The sequence below is a fragment of the Centruroides sculpturatus genome, unplaced genomic scaffold, assembly GCF_000671375.1.
Source record: "Centruroides sculpturatus isolate CEXI.00-Female unplaced genomic scaffold, Cexi_2.0 scaffold935, whole genome shotgun sequence".
Taxonomy (NCBI): Eukaryota; Metazoa; Arthropoda; class Arachnida; order Scorpiones; family Buthidae; genus Centruroides; species Centruroides sculpturatus.
Window position 1 is genome coordinate 189,054 of NW_019385175.1, and position 17,099 is coordinate 206,152.

At 29.0% G+C, this 17,099-nt stretch overlaps 1 protein-coding gene across 3 annotated transcripts in view; it reads right to left on the minus strand.

Moving 5' to 3' along the window:
- LOC111635763 (ankyrin repeat and SAM domain-containing protein 6-like) overlaps positions 1 to 17,099 on the minus strand; it is a 57,296-nt gene that overhangs the window by 10,945 nt on the left and 29,252 nt on the right. For 2 of the 3 annotated variants that reach the window (XM_023380827.1, XM_023380828.1), the window contains exons 5-15: positions 15,638 to 15,826; positions 7,019 to 7,060; positions 6,680 to 6,884; positions 6,512 to 6,609; positions 6,303 to 6,429; positions 6,174 to 6,213; positions 5,897 to 6,097; positions 3,945 to 4,076; positions 3,781 to 3,883; positions 3,244 to 3,289; positions 791 to 911 (exon numbers count right to left, since the gene is read on the minus strand). In XM_023380827.1, coding sequence (XP_023236595.1) covers positions 791 to 911; positions 3,244 to 3,289; positions 3,781 to 3,883; positions 3,945 to 4,076; positions 5,897 to 6,097; positions 6,174 to 6,213; positions 6,303 to 6,429; positions 6,512 to 6,609; positions 6,680 to 6,884; positions 7,019 to 7,060; positions 15,638 to 15,826 — 1,304 coding nt within the window. The remainder of the gene's footprint in view (positions 1 to 790; positions 912 to 3,243; positions 3,290 to 3,780; positions 3,884 to 3,944; positions 4,077 to 5,896; positions 6,098 to 6,173; positions 6,214 to 6,302; positions 6,430 to 6,511; positions 6,610 to 6,679; positions 6,885 to 7,018; positions 7,061 to 15,637; positions 15,827 to 17,099) is intronic. The other variant, XM_023380829.1, reaches the window with a different exon arrangement.

Below are 17,099 nucleotides of genomic sequence, written 5' to 3' on the forward strand. Positions count from 1 at the left end.
ATATCTAAATTTAAATACAAGCTCCGCCCCAGGTCGGTTTATTTTCTGCCAGATGGTTCTAAATTATTTAATAAATTATTAAAATTATAATTATTAATTTAGTTATGAGATGGTGCCTAACGGCTACATCTAGTAGCAAATTACTTAGTATTAATCATTAAATTAGCAGAGTCATAGCCCAATTATTTAGGCAATCATTTGATTATAGAACTCTATGTAACTTATAATACACTTGAAAATGTTAAAATTCATTATCACATTATTTTATTGTATTACATTATATTGGTTTCCATTCTTATATCTAACTAAACAAACATCACCACTAAACCTAATATACAATAAAGCTAGACACCAAACCCAAATTCTATCAGGCCAGACATGGCTATATTACTAATTTATTTAGTAATATAACCATGTCTAGCACTGGTTCAGCACTGGTTGGTGTCCATTCTCATATCATTAATTTTATTGTTCTATTGAATTTATTTAGCATTTCAAGAGTGAATAATCATATTTATTTTTATCAGTGTAATGGCATGTGTCATCTCAAAAAGTTAAAATGTAATAATTTTTTTTCAATTCATTATTATTAAATCAAAATTTTAGATAAATGAAAATACAAATTCATTTGTCTCTCCAAACAAACAAAATGAAAGAAATAATTTAAGTTTCAAATAATTCTTCTAATCAATTATATATTTTAACAATAAACAAACTTTCAAGCCTTTATAGTATATTGTATTAAAATACAAATGTGTTATATATCAGCATTATAAAAAAATAATCTTACCTCTGCCTTATTTGCAACTAGTGTTTTGTCTAATGGAGAATTTTCTGAAGCTCTACTATTAGTACTACTGCTACAAAGAGTATCACTAAAACTTCCAGAAAATCTCTGATAATTTTCCAAACTAAATAAAATAATAATTATAAAATTTTATTTAAGATATTATTATGAATATAATAGGTAGGATAAGCCTTAAGTAGCTTTACAACTTTCAATAGAAACAAACTTATTGAAATGGAATACTACTTACTTTATTTTATAATAATAAAACTAGACATATGAAACTTTTATGTTGAATATTTATAGTTTGATTTCAATGACACTTTCTCTAATTTTATGCAAATATGATAGATTAATATACAATTTTTTCACTTGAGTACATTAATTATTTCTAAAATGGCATATTCCTTATGTTCAGTAACAATACAGGAAAGATTATTTTATACTTTTACAAAATCAGGATTAAGCTCAAAGAGGTTAAATCTGAAGAGTAAGACTCTTCAGACTTAACCTCTATAATACTATAAAATTGTACTGCTATGATCTGTTTCAACAATCTTCCTATTACATTGACAATTAGACAATTATGAAGGTTATTGCATATTCTATATCAAATTTTCATTGAACTTCTATAGAAAGTTAGTGTACATTTTGCTTTCATGAAAAATGAGTTCACTTGGTACCATTACAACTTGCCATTTAAGTTTTATAATGTGGTTATACAATGCCATTAGCAAGGCAATCCAACACACAGACAATCACCATACATATTATAAGGGTCCAACACACAGACAATCACATCTTTATGGACAGTAAAGTGACCCTTAATATTCTAAACTATCAAAAGAACCCATCTGTTCTAGCTGCTGAATGATAAAGACTGTTCAAAACCTGGGAAAAACTGTAACCACAGATTAGTTGGATCCCAGCTCACAAGGGCCACAAAGGTAATGAATTGGCCGAAAAGTTGGCCAAGTCAGCCTGCACATTATCTTCAAAACTCAGATACAAGAAGCTATCTGAAATTTCCTCGAAACATCAACTACAACACAGCCAATGATATGTGGCAGAAGGAATGGGACTGTCCTGATACAGGAAAGTTATGTCACAATTTCATATCTTAAAAAAGTCAAATACTTCAGCCCAGATGCAGAGGTGACCCAGTGCCTTACAGGACATGGGAACTTCTTATCATACCTGTACTATTTTGGTAAGCAGATAGATAGCATCTGTAATTGTGATAGACAGAGTAAAGACGATGCACTACATTTTCTTTTCAGCTGCAACAAATACAACCACCAATGTACAGAACTCTTCAAAGAATGTCTTCAAACAGAACTCAACTGGCCCCCCCAATCCTGCTGACATTCTCAATAACAAAAGAAAAATGAAGAATTTCATACACAACACAAAAAAAAAATTCATGCCGAAATTCAACCAGCCAACAAAATGGGTGACACAGCAACAACAATTCACATCTAGACCAACAATGGATTGGCTGATATCAATTAAGGTAAGCTGGCTACTTGCCCAATTTGCAATTTGACTGTACTTATGCAAATTAGACCCACTGGGCTTATATTAACTATGTTCTTCAATAATTAGTTACAAGCATGGATTCGAGAATATTGTTTCTAATAATAATTTTTTGTAATGTTTTATCTCTTATGCCAATTCCATCTACAGCATTAACCATGTAAATATGCAACTTAGCCATATCAATAATTAATATTCATGTTTTGTTCTATATCTAACTTTATATAATACTGCTCCACTCCTATAACGAATGTTGATATTCGTATAAATTATTTATATAAAGCGGTCACAAATTATGTACTTTGTAAATGTTAAACCATTATGTCCAATACCCCTTTGCTGTACACAATCGTCTATAACCGCAATCTTGTCACTCCTATAACGAATGTCTGAATTTTCTAAATTTTTATATAAAATAGTCACAAAACATGTGCCTTTGTAAATGTTAAATCAATATGTCGGTACCTCCTTTGCTGTATGCACCCGCCTACATGCACAAACTTGTCATGTTTGTATTGTATACTGTATCACTGTATCACTGTTTAACAAGATAAAATATGTACATATTTTATCTTGTTAAACAAGTAAAAATACAAGTAATTGTATTTTTACTTGTTTAACAAATGCGATGCAGACACCCAGTGATCCAATACTTCCCTTCAATCTTTCCCTCCCTACTTACTATCACTTCCTCTTCTAACTTCAATTTCATCACTTCTAATTTCTTAGAGATAAAGTCTGTGCACATACAGACAACCTCTCTACTCTTTTAATGTAATGTGATTATACAATGGATGAGAATAGTATCGAGGGTAAAATATTTGATTGCTTTCATTATATAGTAGACAAAGAATATTTTATAGCTATTGAAAGCTTTAAAGCTACTTTAAACTCTACCATTATTATTCTAACATTTTTACCTTAGAGATTTATCATCTCTAAAATTCAATTTCTTTTCTGTTTTTTCTGTAATAAAATTTCAATTTAAATCTGATTCATTCAAAAATAATTTATTTTAATTAAAAGCATTTATTTTAAATTATTACTGTCTACTAGAACTTCTGTATAGTAATAGGACTTATTACACTGGTATGATCACTTGGACACAAAGAAGTAGGAGTCAAAGTCAAATGATTGCCATAATTAATCAAGTTATTTTTTCTGCTACTATTAATAATTACAGTGATCATTTGGCTTTGATTAATAACATCAGACTTAGAGATGTTTACATATATGTAGCAATAGTCAAAATTAAAACAGTGTTTCTTTATTTTTACCTATTTTTCTGTGAAAACAAAGAAACTCTGTTTTAGTTTTGATTACTGCTTCATCTTTGTGTCCAATTGATCACACCAGTATAATAATTATTATTAGTATACAAAAGGCCTAGTAGACAATAATAATTAAAAATAAAATTAAGGACATAGAGGCATAATTAACTAAAAGTATTTACTCACCTTCATCAGCTTGGTTGGATGGAGATAATTTGGAATTTAGAGAATTTAATACATTTCTTCTCTTTAATAAATGAACAGGATGAAAAGCCAAAGAATCCATTTTCTATTACAAATATTTTGTTTTTAACTGAATGTTATTTACTTTATATTTATAAATTGATTACCTTAGTTCTATCACTGTGTGGAATTCTTTTTCCTGATTTCATACACAATCTTCCTTGAGTGATTTCAGAAATGGGACTAAAAAGAAGTGGAGGAACAACAACATTTGGAAAACTCTTTGGTGATAATAACAACTGAAAAGTAATTTATAGAATGAAATAATAATTTGTCCTACAAATTTTTTTTTACATATAAAGCATAAAAGTAATTTGGTAGATGACAATTTATTCATACAAAAAAATATTAATGAACAAACTGGAAAAGAAAAGATGATAATTAGTAAGAATATGATCTAAATACAGAAAAGAAAACAAGTATAGTTAAGACCTAGCAATAGCTTTTCCTTTACTGAAAATTAAATTGAATACTGTGATGTGTTCGTCATCAGTTAACATAATTTCCATTAACCTGTTTACTAATTTTTGCAGGTCTTGAATAGGGTATTTGTACTCTCTGAAGTGTTTCACTAAAATGTTATGCATTTGCTTTTATAGTACAAGAGAGTACAAATATACTATTCAAGACCTGCACAAATTAGTAAGCAGGTTAATGGAAATTAAACTGAATAGTTAATTGTTAATGTAACTGAACATAGTACCAAAATAAATCAAATTACACTCATTGACAAAAAAGTTATGTATCAAAAAAGAGATGATGGAATTGAATGAAACTTCATTAGTGCAAACATAATGATAATGGTAATGAGTAATTATAATATCACAGCAAAATCAGAATTTTCTCTGAAACAATAGTACAGTTTAAAGAAACTTTTAGTATTTTGTATGATCTGCTCTTGCCTGGATACACATGCCAATAAGATTAGCCATACAGGCACTGTATACTGTCCTACAATAGATTTGCTGACAGATGTAACTGCTACTCCAGATCTCTCAATTGTAGATGTACATGTACACAGCTATGTCTGAGACATAGCCATATGCTGCATTCTTCAGTAAGTGGACAATTCTATCAGGTATATCTTTTTTGTCAATGAGTTTGTTTGATGTATTCTTTTCAGTAGAACAACGAAATTAAACTCATATACTAGATGTGCTCTTTCACTCTAATAATTCAATTCTGAAAAAATCACAATCTCAAAAAACTTATTCAATATTAATAATAGTACAATCTGCATCATAAATACTAATAAATGAAAAAATAAATATAAAAAATTAAATAAAAGTAAATAAAACTATTTTATTTGGTTATTAATATTTTTAAGTCAAATTAAAAATTAATTTACTTAAACTATTAATTACATTTTCTCTGATTAATTTATTTAACACAATAACACAAAAATGGTATTCAATGGTCATCATCAGGTTCTAACCTGCAACATTTTAATAGAGATTGTAATTAGAACAGATTTTAAATAAGAACATAGATCAGTGGTGGCAAACCATGGTACCAGTGCCCAAAGTGGCATATCAGAGAAAACATCTGAAACATACAATTTTAATTTTTCACCTGGTCATCCTTTATTTCTCCCAGCTTCTTTACATTTAATCTAATTACATCATATTCATTTTATTTATTTAAGCATAGTTATTCCAAGTCTAGAACTTTGACATGCATAAACGTTTTTAACCCTTTGATGACATCTGACATAAACATCACGTCACGTCAGATGGCATATTTGTCGGTATTTGATTGTGAATTATCAAGTCTGTTATATATCAAGTCTGCTATACATGTTTCTTTCACAATTTCACATTTCTAAACTACAGATTTTTGTGTTATTGTGTTAATTAACATAGATTTCTATATGTTTAGTGTTGATATGTTTATTTTTGAGCTACAGTTTTACATGCTATTTATTTATATTACTTAACAATTCACAAATTTGAATTAATAGATACTTTGAATCTTAATAATTCTAACTTATGAATCCTAAATAAATATTTGATAAAATGTATAAGATATAACTGTTGTGTGTGTGAAAAAAATATCTTACTTGTCCAGGTGATGGCAGTGAAGATAAACTGAGATTCTTTAGTTGTACTCTATCATTTTGTGTATTTTCAGCCATTTCAGGAGACAAAAACACATCGCAGGAAACTGGAGAATGGTTTTCAGAAGTTGGTGAAGGTAACTGTCGAAATTTTGTAGTTTGAAGACGATTTAAGATATTTGATGACACTTCACCTAGCCAGTTCTAGAAAAGATTTTAATTTTAATTACAAAGTAACATTTTATTATTAAAATTATCAAATTATTTTAATATTACATACCATAATACTCATGTTCTTTTGACTGTCTTTAGATATATACCTGAAAATAAAAAGAATTGACTAAGTTTTTCATTAAAATCATATAAATTTATTTGTAATTCAAAAATTGAAATAAGTAAACAAATTTACCTACTGTTAGATGATCTTGAGGCTTTCAGTGGAATATTTCCACTTAACGGTGATGTTAATTTAATATTACTTGTTGATGACTCTATTTTTTTTGTTAATAATTTAATCACTTCATTATCTGGCTCTTCTACAAACAAAAATTTTTCTTTTAATATAAATTTCCTTTATTATAAGGTGAAACAAAAGAAACATAAATCACACATTCTTACGTAATAAATAAGCCAAATCCAAAGCTTGGCAACCATTATATGCTGTGATATCTACATTTGCTCCTGCCTCTATAAGACAATTTACAACAGCTGTTTTTCTGTAATGAAATAAAGAAAAATAAATTCTGCCAATTTTTACCTTTTATCATTATATATTTCTTTAAGTACTTATGAAAAACAGCTTGCATCAGTGCTGTCCAACCATTTACTGTATCCTGTTTATCTAACTCAGCACCATACTTTATTAACAGCTGAACAATATGCAGATATCCAAGCATAGCTGAATACATTAAAGGAGTAGCTCCATCATCTAAATGACAGTTGCAAAGACATGGATCATCCTTAAGTAATTTTTGAAGAGTCGTAACATCATCTGAAATATTAATAACATTTACAAAATTGAAATTATTAAAATTAAAATCTAAATTTAATAAAAAAAAAAAAAACAAAAAGAAAAGAAAAAAGCATTAAATTTTTTAATTTTGAAATTAAATAATATATATTAACCATTTTTAACAGCATTAAGTACTTCCACAACTTCTTTCACATCTATAAAAAAATTATTATTACATATTAGTAATATACATATTTATATAAAATTATAAATCTGAAAAGAATTTTAAGTAAAAACAATACAAATACATGGCCTGTGTTATTTGCATTTAATACATACATAAAAATATAAATATGACTTAAATATAAGGATAATATAATATAAGGAAAATATAAAAATAAAAGCAAGGTTTTACCTTTGTAAAAGTCATATTTATATTTTTATGTATTTATTAACTGAAAAGAATTATTTAAAGTTATTTACTAAACTAATGATAAACAATTAGTCATAATCTTAATGTTAAGGCAGTTGAAGTGTCATCCTGTCAGTCTGGAGAACCTGGAATTGAATCCAGGTTCTCCAGAAAACACAGGAATTTTTTAGGAGATGGTCTGTTCTGGACATGTCAGGCCCAATTTCTCACCACCCAACTACCCCATTGTGGGCCTGGCTAGATCCAGGATGGGCCTGAAAAAAAGGCCCATTTAGTGCCTATAGGATGGCAGAAAGAGTTAACTAGGCAAAGTTTGTTTTCTGTCCAAACGTAAACAAAGAATTGAGTCAAAACACTAGCAAGTTAATAATATTGTTTTGGGGGGCATTTACAGTAGTCACTCCCACAGCAGTGACATCACAGATATAAAGAATAATTTAAAAAATTGCATGCACTTGTGCTAACAACCTTGGATGCTGTCACTTTGACTTAAATGTATTTTGAAAACAAAATCATGGACCCTGATTTTTATTACATTTTTAAATTCCTCATTGCTAAGTTGGCTAAGTTTTATAAAATTGACTTATCAAATTTTGAGAACAAATTCAACTCTAAAAGCCACATAGAAGAGGCTCCACTAATGCTCACTCTCAAAAATGAAAACAAAAAATAGCTGAACATACTGAATATTTATAATATTTACTTCACTAGTACAATAAATAAATGTCATGACATGTCAGAAATGAATAATGCCCAGCATACAGCATTAAGAAAAATGAGATGGCCAAACTGACTATTCTAGATATAACAACCTATATCAGTGTTCCTTTAGAATCTACAAACAATATGCGTATTTTTGTATGAATATATATATCTATGAATGAAGCAAAACGAGACTCTCAAACTTATATTACAAAAATTACAAGGACTCAATCACAAAGTTTACTAGCATACAAATTTTACCATTGTCAGGTACAGTAAAACCTTGATTTAACAGACTTTGGATTTAATTGGCAAAAACGGATTTAATGGTATGTCATATGTGAATATTAACACCATGTTAATTTTAAAATACTTTTAATCGCTATAACTTCTAAAAATCAAACTGCACTTATTATCATAAATCAACATGCTCCAAGAAAACCTTTAACATGCAGCTTAATTTTGCTATCAACTAACGTTTTCGGACAGCTTCACTGACCTTCTTCAGGTTCAAAAACAAAAACAAAAAACTTCATTCAAGATGAAAGTTCTTTTTCTTAACGGAAACTTCTAGAACGCTTGCTTATCTTTTAAATCAAATCATCATAGATTCAATTGTGTCGGCTTGTTCTTTGAATTTGCAAATCTGCCGCTTTCTATGCCAATGCTAGTTTAGACGATTCCCAAAAATTTATGGCTTGCCCATTTTCGTTGTATTTATTAATATACTACGCTTCTGTATATTTTAGATAGATGTCGTATGTTTGAAATTTTTTGTATAAGTTCTGCATTATCCCAGTCAACCGAAACCTCTGCTGGTTCTGCGATCATGTAATTTGCTAATGCCGTGACTGGTTGTTCATACCTAATATCCCTTTTATGCTCTTTCAACCTTTCGTTAATCGATCTTTTTGTGGCCCCTATATAATAAAGCTCTTTTTGGCGCCTTTTATCATGTAACGGTATTCTATATACCCCTGGAACCAGTTTTTTGTCTTCGGGTGCTTTATCATTTCTTAGCATTTGAAAAATCATCAGGTTCCTCTTATAGGCTATTTTCTTGTATATGTTGGTTAGCGGTGCCCTGTACTCCATTACAGTGAACTCTTCCTCTTTCTTCTTATTCCTGCATACAATGCCCGTCTTTTGCGCTTTCTATAGTAAGTCTTTTACTTTGCTTTATTCCTGCCTCTCTTGCTAGGTTTGCAACGTATTCTACTTCTTTCCTTGCATCTTGATTCTTGCTACAGTGTGTATATGCCCTTTTAAACAGCGCTCTAAATGCTGCTAGTTTGAAGTTTACTGGGTCATGTGACTCCCATGGTATCAGCTCCGTCACGTACGTCAGCTTACAATAAATTAGTAGTGATACGTCTTTCTTTTTTTACTATCATTTCAATATCCAAGAAATGTAGCCTTTTTTGTCCTTGTTCCAGCGCAAAAGACGGGCATTGTATGCAGGAATAAGAAGAAAGAGGAAGAGTTCACTGTAATGGAGTACAGGGCACCGCTAACCAACATATACAAGAAAATAGCCTATAAGAGGAACCTGATGATTTTTCAAATGCTAAGAAATGATAAAGCACCCGAAGACAAAAAACTGGTTCCAGGGGTATATAGAATACCGTTACATGATAAAAGGCGCCAAAAAGAGCTTTATTATATAGGGGCCACAAAAAGATCGATTAACGAAAGGTTGAAAGAGCATAAAAGGGATATTAGGTATGAACAACCAGTCACGGCATTAGCAAATTACATGATCGCAGAACCAGCAGAGGTTTCGGTTGACTGGGATAATGCAGAACTTATACAAAAAATTTCAAACATACGACATCTATCTAAAATATACAGAAGCGTAGTATATTAATAAATACAACGAAAATGGGCAAGCCATAAATTTTTGGGAATCGTCTAAACTAGCATTGGCATAGAAAGCGGCAGATTTGCAAATTCAAAGAACAAGCCGACACAATTGAATCTACGATGATTTGATTTAAAAGATAAGCAAGCGTTCTAGAAGTTTCCGTTAAGAAAAAGAACTTTCATCTTGAATGAAGTTTTTTGTTTTTGTTTTTGAACCTGAAGAAGGTCAGTGAAGCTGTCCGAAAACGTTAGTTGATAGCAAAATTAAGCTGCATGTTAAAGGTTTTCTTGGAGCATGTTGATTTAAAATACTTTTTATATGTAATTAAATTAACAGATTATTATTTTTTAAATCCAAGAGTCACTACACTTAAGAACAATTTTTATTTATTTAGTTAAATACAATTAAAGTGCATTTTCCAAAAAATGTTTGTTTATTTATTTTGATTTAGATTGTACACTTAATAAATAATATCATTGTTATTACTATGGTTTCCAGTGAGTACATATAATATACAAGCAATAATACATATAGAAAACTCAAAAAAATTTGATACTCCACAAAACTGGGCAATAATATACAGGTAACCCCCGTATAATACGGGAGTTACGTTCCAAAAAATTGCTGTTATGCGAATCCATGTTATACGAAACAAAGAATTAGTGCGATAAGGGGGGTTAGGTTCCAAAAATTAAAAAACATGTTGTTAAATCCTTATTTAAATCGGATTTATTATTATTTTTTTTCATAGGTAAAATACTTATTATTTAAATAAATATTTTACCACAAGATTATTCATTTTATATGATGATCTCAGCATGAGCATCATCAACTGGTAGCAGTTTTTGGGTACGTTCGTTAATAGCGGTTGCTCTGCAATGGGAGTGCACTGCTGTTTGTAATCATTTAGGAATGACGGTGAAAGAAAGATGGTGGCACCCGCACTATCGATAGTATCGTGTGGAGGAATCTATAATTCTAAAATAAGCTTTTAGAGACAAATGTCCCAATTGTATAATTTAACCATTAAATGGATTATTTGTTGAAAGAGCATTCAAAGTAGCCATGAAAATAATTAGAATGATCGCACAAAGTTACACAGAGGTATAAAAGAATGCACCCTTTATTACATTAGAGTAAACCGTGCTATACGGGGATGTTCCCAATTCTCGAACCGTGTTAGAGTGAATCTGTGCTATAGAAGTGCCGTGTTATACGGGAGTTACCTGTACAGATAAAAACTCTCTAACCTTGAAATTCTCCCAGTAGAGTGATGAAAGTCCAGAAAAAAAAAATGCTTACAGTCTATGCCTATGACCTGTTTCAGGTTATAATTTTTGCAGAAATGGAATACCACAGGCTTCAATATTTCAAAATAAAATATGTGAAAGAACTCTCAAGAAATTCATATTTAAAACCAACAACTGATCAATAGGATGTGCCTAAACATAAATGTTATAATGACTTATCAAATAGGACCTGCCATGTTTGTGAGATCTGCTTTTCTTCCTTGAAGTTTATACACTGCATTTTCATGTCTGCTTTAAAACTTTCGAGCACCTTCAATATCTTGAGTTGGTCCGCATTTGCCATTGTTCTAATCAATGTAACTTTTATAATTGTTTGTTTCTTCTGGCCTTTCATTACTCTGCTGGGAGAATTTCAAGGTTAGAGAGTTTCTATCTGCATATAGAAAACTTTTCTGTAAAATTAAACTTCTCATACATACTTAATTTTAATTAGACAAACATATCTACATAAGTAAAAACAGATGAACTAACTAATTTGCCAATTTTATAACACACATTTGGAAAACCTACTTTATTATATAATAGACTTTAATCTTTAATGGACATCCTCTAACTTAAATTAATCTGTTAAATCAAGGTTTTACTGTAATGTAAAAGATCAAATTAGTATAATGCACTCTTAATAATTTGAACCTTTTTTTTTCCTGCTAAATGTTCTAATCAAAATTAAAAATGCTTTGAGTATTAATTTTTAAAACATTTTTAATTTGTTTGCTTTCCATTTTGATTTGCTTTTCTTTATATATAATCTTGCTGATCCAAGTAATCCCACTCAATAATTAATTTGGGGTAGCAAGTTTGCACTGAATTCTGAATTATTAAAAGCAAAATAATCTGCAAATAGCACAAAAAATTAATTCTTAAAATCAAGTTATTAAAGATGCATATTTTTCTTAGATTATAAACAATTATTTTGAGTTTATTAATATTAAAACAATAAGAATAAAGTTTTGTTTTTAATTTTTAAAACAAATAAATATATTTAAATTTAGATAGATAAAAGATTAATTATAACAAGGATCCATTTTTTGTCACATTAAGCAAACAAATTCATTTTCTGCTTCTATTTTTCAAAATTGACTCAGAAAATATTTATTTATTTATTTATTTTAAACGGAATTATTTTTACAAAATTTTCCCTTTAAAATATGCCACCCCAAGTAGATGCTTAGTCTGTTGATGTCTAGAACCATTCCTGATTATAATGCAAATGTGTTTAGATTGTTAAATAAAGTCAAAGAAAATAAAAAAGACTATGAATTTTCAGTTTGTTCACATACCATTATCAATATTAACGTGCTCATTTCAGTAAGTCAACTGTTTAATTTAAAAGGAAAAAATGTTTTCATCCTGTTCTAGGAGAGCTTCAGATTACTAAATTAATGTAATATAAAAAAACCATTGTTCACATACTATTATGGTTCAAATTTAAGATGCACTTTTTCCACATGTTTCTAAACTTAAATTTATTGTATTTCTTTTTAACTCATAAAATGTCTGTAAGCAATGAAAATCTTATATTTCCTGTTTATTCTTTTATTTTCTACTAGTTACACTTTATTTTTAAAATAAAGTGTAACTAGTAGTAGAAAAGTTAGAATTAGTAGAAAAGTTATTGTTAAAATTTTTACTCTTTAATAAATTATTTTAAATGGCATTTACTTCTAATCATCCAGTTTCTTTTGAAAATTTTTTTTTCAAAGTGGGTTGTGCCTTAAATTCAAAGCAATATGGCAACTATTATTAATAATTTTAAATTTGACCATTTTAAATTGTTAATGTACAATGTTAAATATTATGTTAGCTGTCAAGTTTTTCAGATATAATAATGAGTAAACAAATAACCATTTTAAAGATAAAAACAATATAAATAAATTCTGCTATCAGTTCAATATAATTTTAATTAATCAATTACTTAATTATTTTATTTTTAATTTTATAAGATTTAATAGAAAATAATAATTTAATTAACTAATCTTGTTTTAACTGATAATTAAAAATCTAATCAATTTTTGAAGCATTTGAAATAATCTCTATAACTCAAAATGCACTTCTATGTTTTTGTAATAAAAGTTGGTAGTAAATCTATGTATCATCATAAGGGGCATTGGGCTGCAATTCTCAAATTGGAGTCCAACGTCCTTTATGATGGTATCTAGAAATCCTCATTGTCATATGTCTATCCTTCCTTAATCTCGAGAATGGAGTTAGATAGACAAAAGTTAAGACCAGACATGGAAAACTTAAGAGCAGGAGGCCTTGATTAACTACAGTAGAGCATCGATTATCCGACCCCCAATCAACCGTCACATCGATTAACCGACCGCGTTCTAGTCGGCAAATTCAAATGTCCATTAGTGATGTGGCACTACAATATTTGGCTATGTCTTGGTTACTTTGATTTGTTAAATTTTTGCATGTTAAAATTTTGCTGACAACACTGGCTCGACCATGAAAGGGAGGCCAGTATTTAAACGAGGCTTAATTTTCTAGTTATGAGTGGTTGTTTGTTTTGTGAGCAATAAAATAATTTTAAAATAATTTTTAACGATACAATAGCAACGATTATTATTTTAAAAAATTTTTGCTAGACTTAACATCAATGAAAATTCAACACGAAGTAGGTTAATAGTGATATACTAATTGCATGGGATATACTAATCTATCTATATAACCCATTGAACGCGTGTCCGTCCGTCCGCGTAACAGTATGCCAAAAATGGGCACTAGAGGTGCCCTTGCGATGATTTTAAATTAACAATAAATTATTTTTATTTGTAATAGGAATTTATTATTGATATGAATTTATTATTTATACCACGGAATGGTATAAATAATTATTATATGCCTTGCCTTGCCTTGCCTTATTATATGCCTTGATTAACCTTGCACCGCATGTTTACAACATCCCGTGACTCACAAGTCAGTGAACGTCGCGCATTGACTCACGGGAAATTTGTTGAAAAAATGGTGGATACATTTAAAATCGAGGTTTTCAAACGAAGATAAATAAACAAGTTAAAACTATTTTAAAGTTTTATAAAATGTTTAATATATAGAAATATAGTTCCGTATGACGGGATTGGGACTTTAGCAGAGCTGTAGAGTATATTGATAGGAACAAAAAAGTCAAAGGAACCATGTCTCATGGAATTTGTAAAGAACGCCCACTAGGGGGCATCCCAGGCTACTAGTATACTATAGTCTATTAATAATATATTTTTTCATACTTTTCAGTTATCTGACCAACCCCAGTCCCCAATTGAGTTGGATAATCGATGCTCTACTGTATATACAAACTTCTGTTCTTGACTAAAAGTTACAATATTTCAATTCAAAATTTTCTCCTGAAAGGAGCTACATAGATAACTGGCATGACTCTATTGCTAGCAGGAAAAGTATGATATACAGGGGCAAAATTAAAATCCTGAGCATATATTTTAAATTAAATAAATTAAAATATGATTAAAATTGCAGCCCAGCATTGTGACATTGTCACAATAATTTTGTTGATTTTTAAAAATCGGTAAGTTAGCACATGAAATTAATTTTGTAGATGTAGATGTGTAAGAGTCATACACAAATAAAGAATGATTTATTTCTCCTTATTTAACTATTATAAAATCACCTGAATAAATAATCATTAAGTATTTATCACAACTTTATGTAGTTATTACCAAATGATCTGCCAGATTATTTATTGGGCTATATTAAGGCTAATTGATAATCAGATATAAAGCAATTTGTCTAGAATTAGAAGGTTAAGCTGCCATCTCATGATAAATATATTAATTATAAATAAGTTAATTTTAATTCAGAATATTCTGGATGAAAAGAATCAATCTGGAGCAGGACTTGAACCCATAACTCTTGCTTACTATGCATTCACTGCCACAAGTAATTAGTATGGTTATATCTAAATTAAAAATTCAATAGCTCTGAAAATAAAGATCAGATGGGGTAGGCAATGTGTTTGTACTGTAAGCATGAGTTATAGGTTCATGTCCCACTGCAAGCCAATTCTTTTCTTCCAAAATATTCTAAATTAAAATTAAAAATGTATTTATTTATACTTATTACATTTATCATGAGATGGCAGCTACTGCCTGCCTTTTGTTTTATATTTGATTATTTAACTAATCTTAATATAGCCCAATAAATAATCCAGCAGATAATTTGATAAATCTAGTTATATATGTTATTTTATACATTTATCTTAAATTTTTAATTTAAGAGGGGTATATGCATCTCTGCTTTCCTTAACTATTTCTATGATAATGACAACAATCAATAAATAAATGATCTTCCCATAACTCTCTATTTAGTGTGAATGTTCTTAAAATTTAGACACTTGTAATTTAGACCAAAATGTCATAAAGAGTTTAAGCATCAGATTTCTTATTAAAAGAGATTCTGAAAATCACTTAAAATACAAATTCACTCTTATTGTAAAGAAATTCAATTTCTAAATTATAAAATTTACCTGTAAAAACTTTAGTAATAGTTTTATTTCTGAGATATTCTTCAACTTCTGTCCTTTCGAGCATCATTGCAATATCTAGAGCATTTCTATTACATATATCAGTTGCATTAACCTGAGCACCATGTTCAATTAAAATATTTACTATTTGTACATGTCCATTGCAAGCACCCATCATCAAAGGAGTAATTCCTAAAATAAATATTTTGAAAGTTACACACAAATTTTAAGACAACAATTATTATATAGAATTTGGCAACAATTTATACATTATTTAATTTGTTATTTTGCTTATATGTTAAATTTTACAAAATAAATAATTATATAATAAAGCTTATTATTTATTTGCAAAAAGAGCATGCTAAAAGGTTAGAACAATAAAGTAAGTGTAAATTATCCAATGTACTGTACATTATATTATTATTTTATTCATACATATCATAACAACATTTTAATACATCTAAGTTTGTTTTTTAATATATTTTTTAAAAATACATTCAATTTAACAGACTTTCGACAACAGAGGATACCACTTTCCCCTAATTAGTCTGTTAAATCAAAAGTTTACTGTTTTTACATAAACAGTATTCAGTTGAATTAAATGTGAGTTTCAATTCAATTATAAATACTGTCAACTGTTCACTGTATATAACATTTTTCAGCTTGTCTCTGTACTATTTATTGGAGAGCACTTGTATCAGAGGGTAATTATTATTATTTTTTTCTTTAAAAAGAGGGTGGAAGGTAAAAAGGGGGAGGAAACAGCTAAAAATTTTTTACAGTTGTGTTGTATCAAAATATGCCTAAAAGAGAAGATTTTAGATGATTTTAACCTTTTAATTTATAATATATACTAGTTTTACAAAGATTAAAGCAGATTTTACATGTTTTTTAAATTATACAAATTATAACCAAAAGATACGTCTATATATCGTTTATGTACTCATTGTTTTATGTAAATTCTCTACTGTAATAAGTTAAAATATATATATATTGTATTTTAGTTGACTGAAGAGGGGCAAAGCCCGAAACGAGTACAAAACAATGTACCATATCGACTCAACTAATAAAGGAATTTGATGGAAAATTTGCCATGTGTCTTTGGAATAAAACACAATACTAGTGTTTACTACGCCACAAAAGGGTAATTATTATTTCTATTCTTTGAAAAATTTGTGTAGCTATTACTCAAGAGAAATCATTAATGGAATAAATCTGGTGACATTTTTTATTTTATTATTACTCAAGCAACAACACAACTCTCAGTAACACTTGCACTTTATTTCAACCTACAGTAAGAGTAACAATGCTGAATAGACTGTAAAATTTTTCAGTTTAAAAATAAGCCTTACCTTCTCCAAATAGACAGCATGCTAGTTATTAGAGGATGCTGTCTCTTTATCATCTTGCAGTTTCACTGTTTATTAGAAAGCACTTACTACTAGTGGACACTGTTTATTGTAAT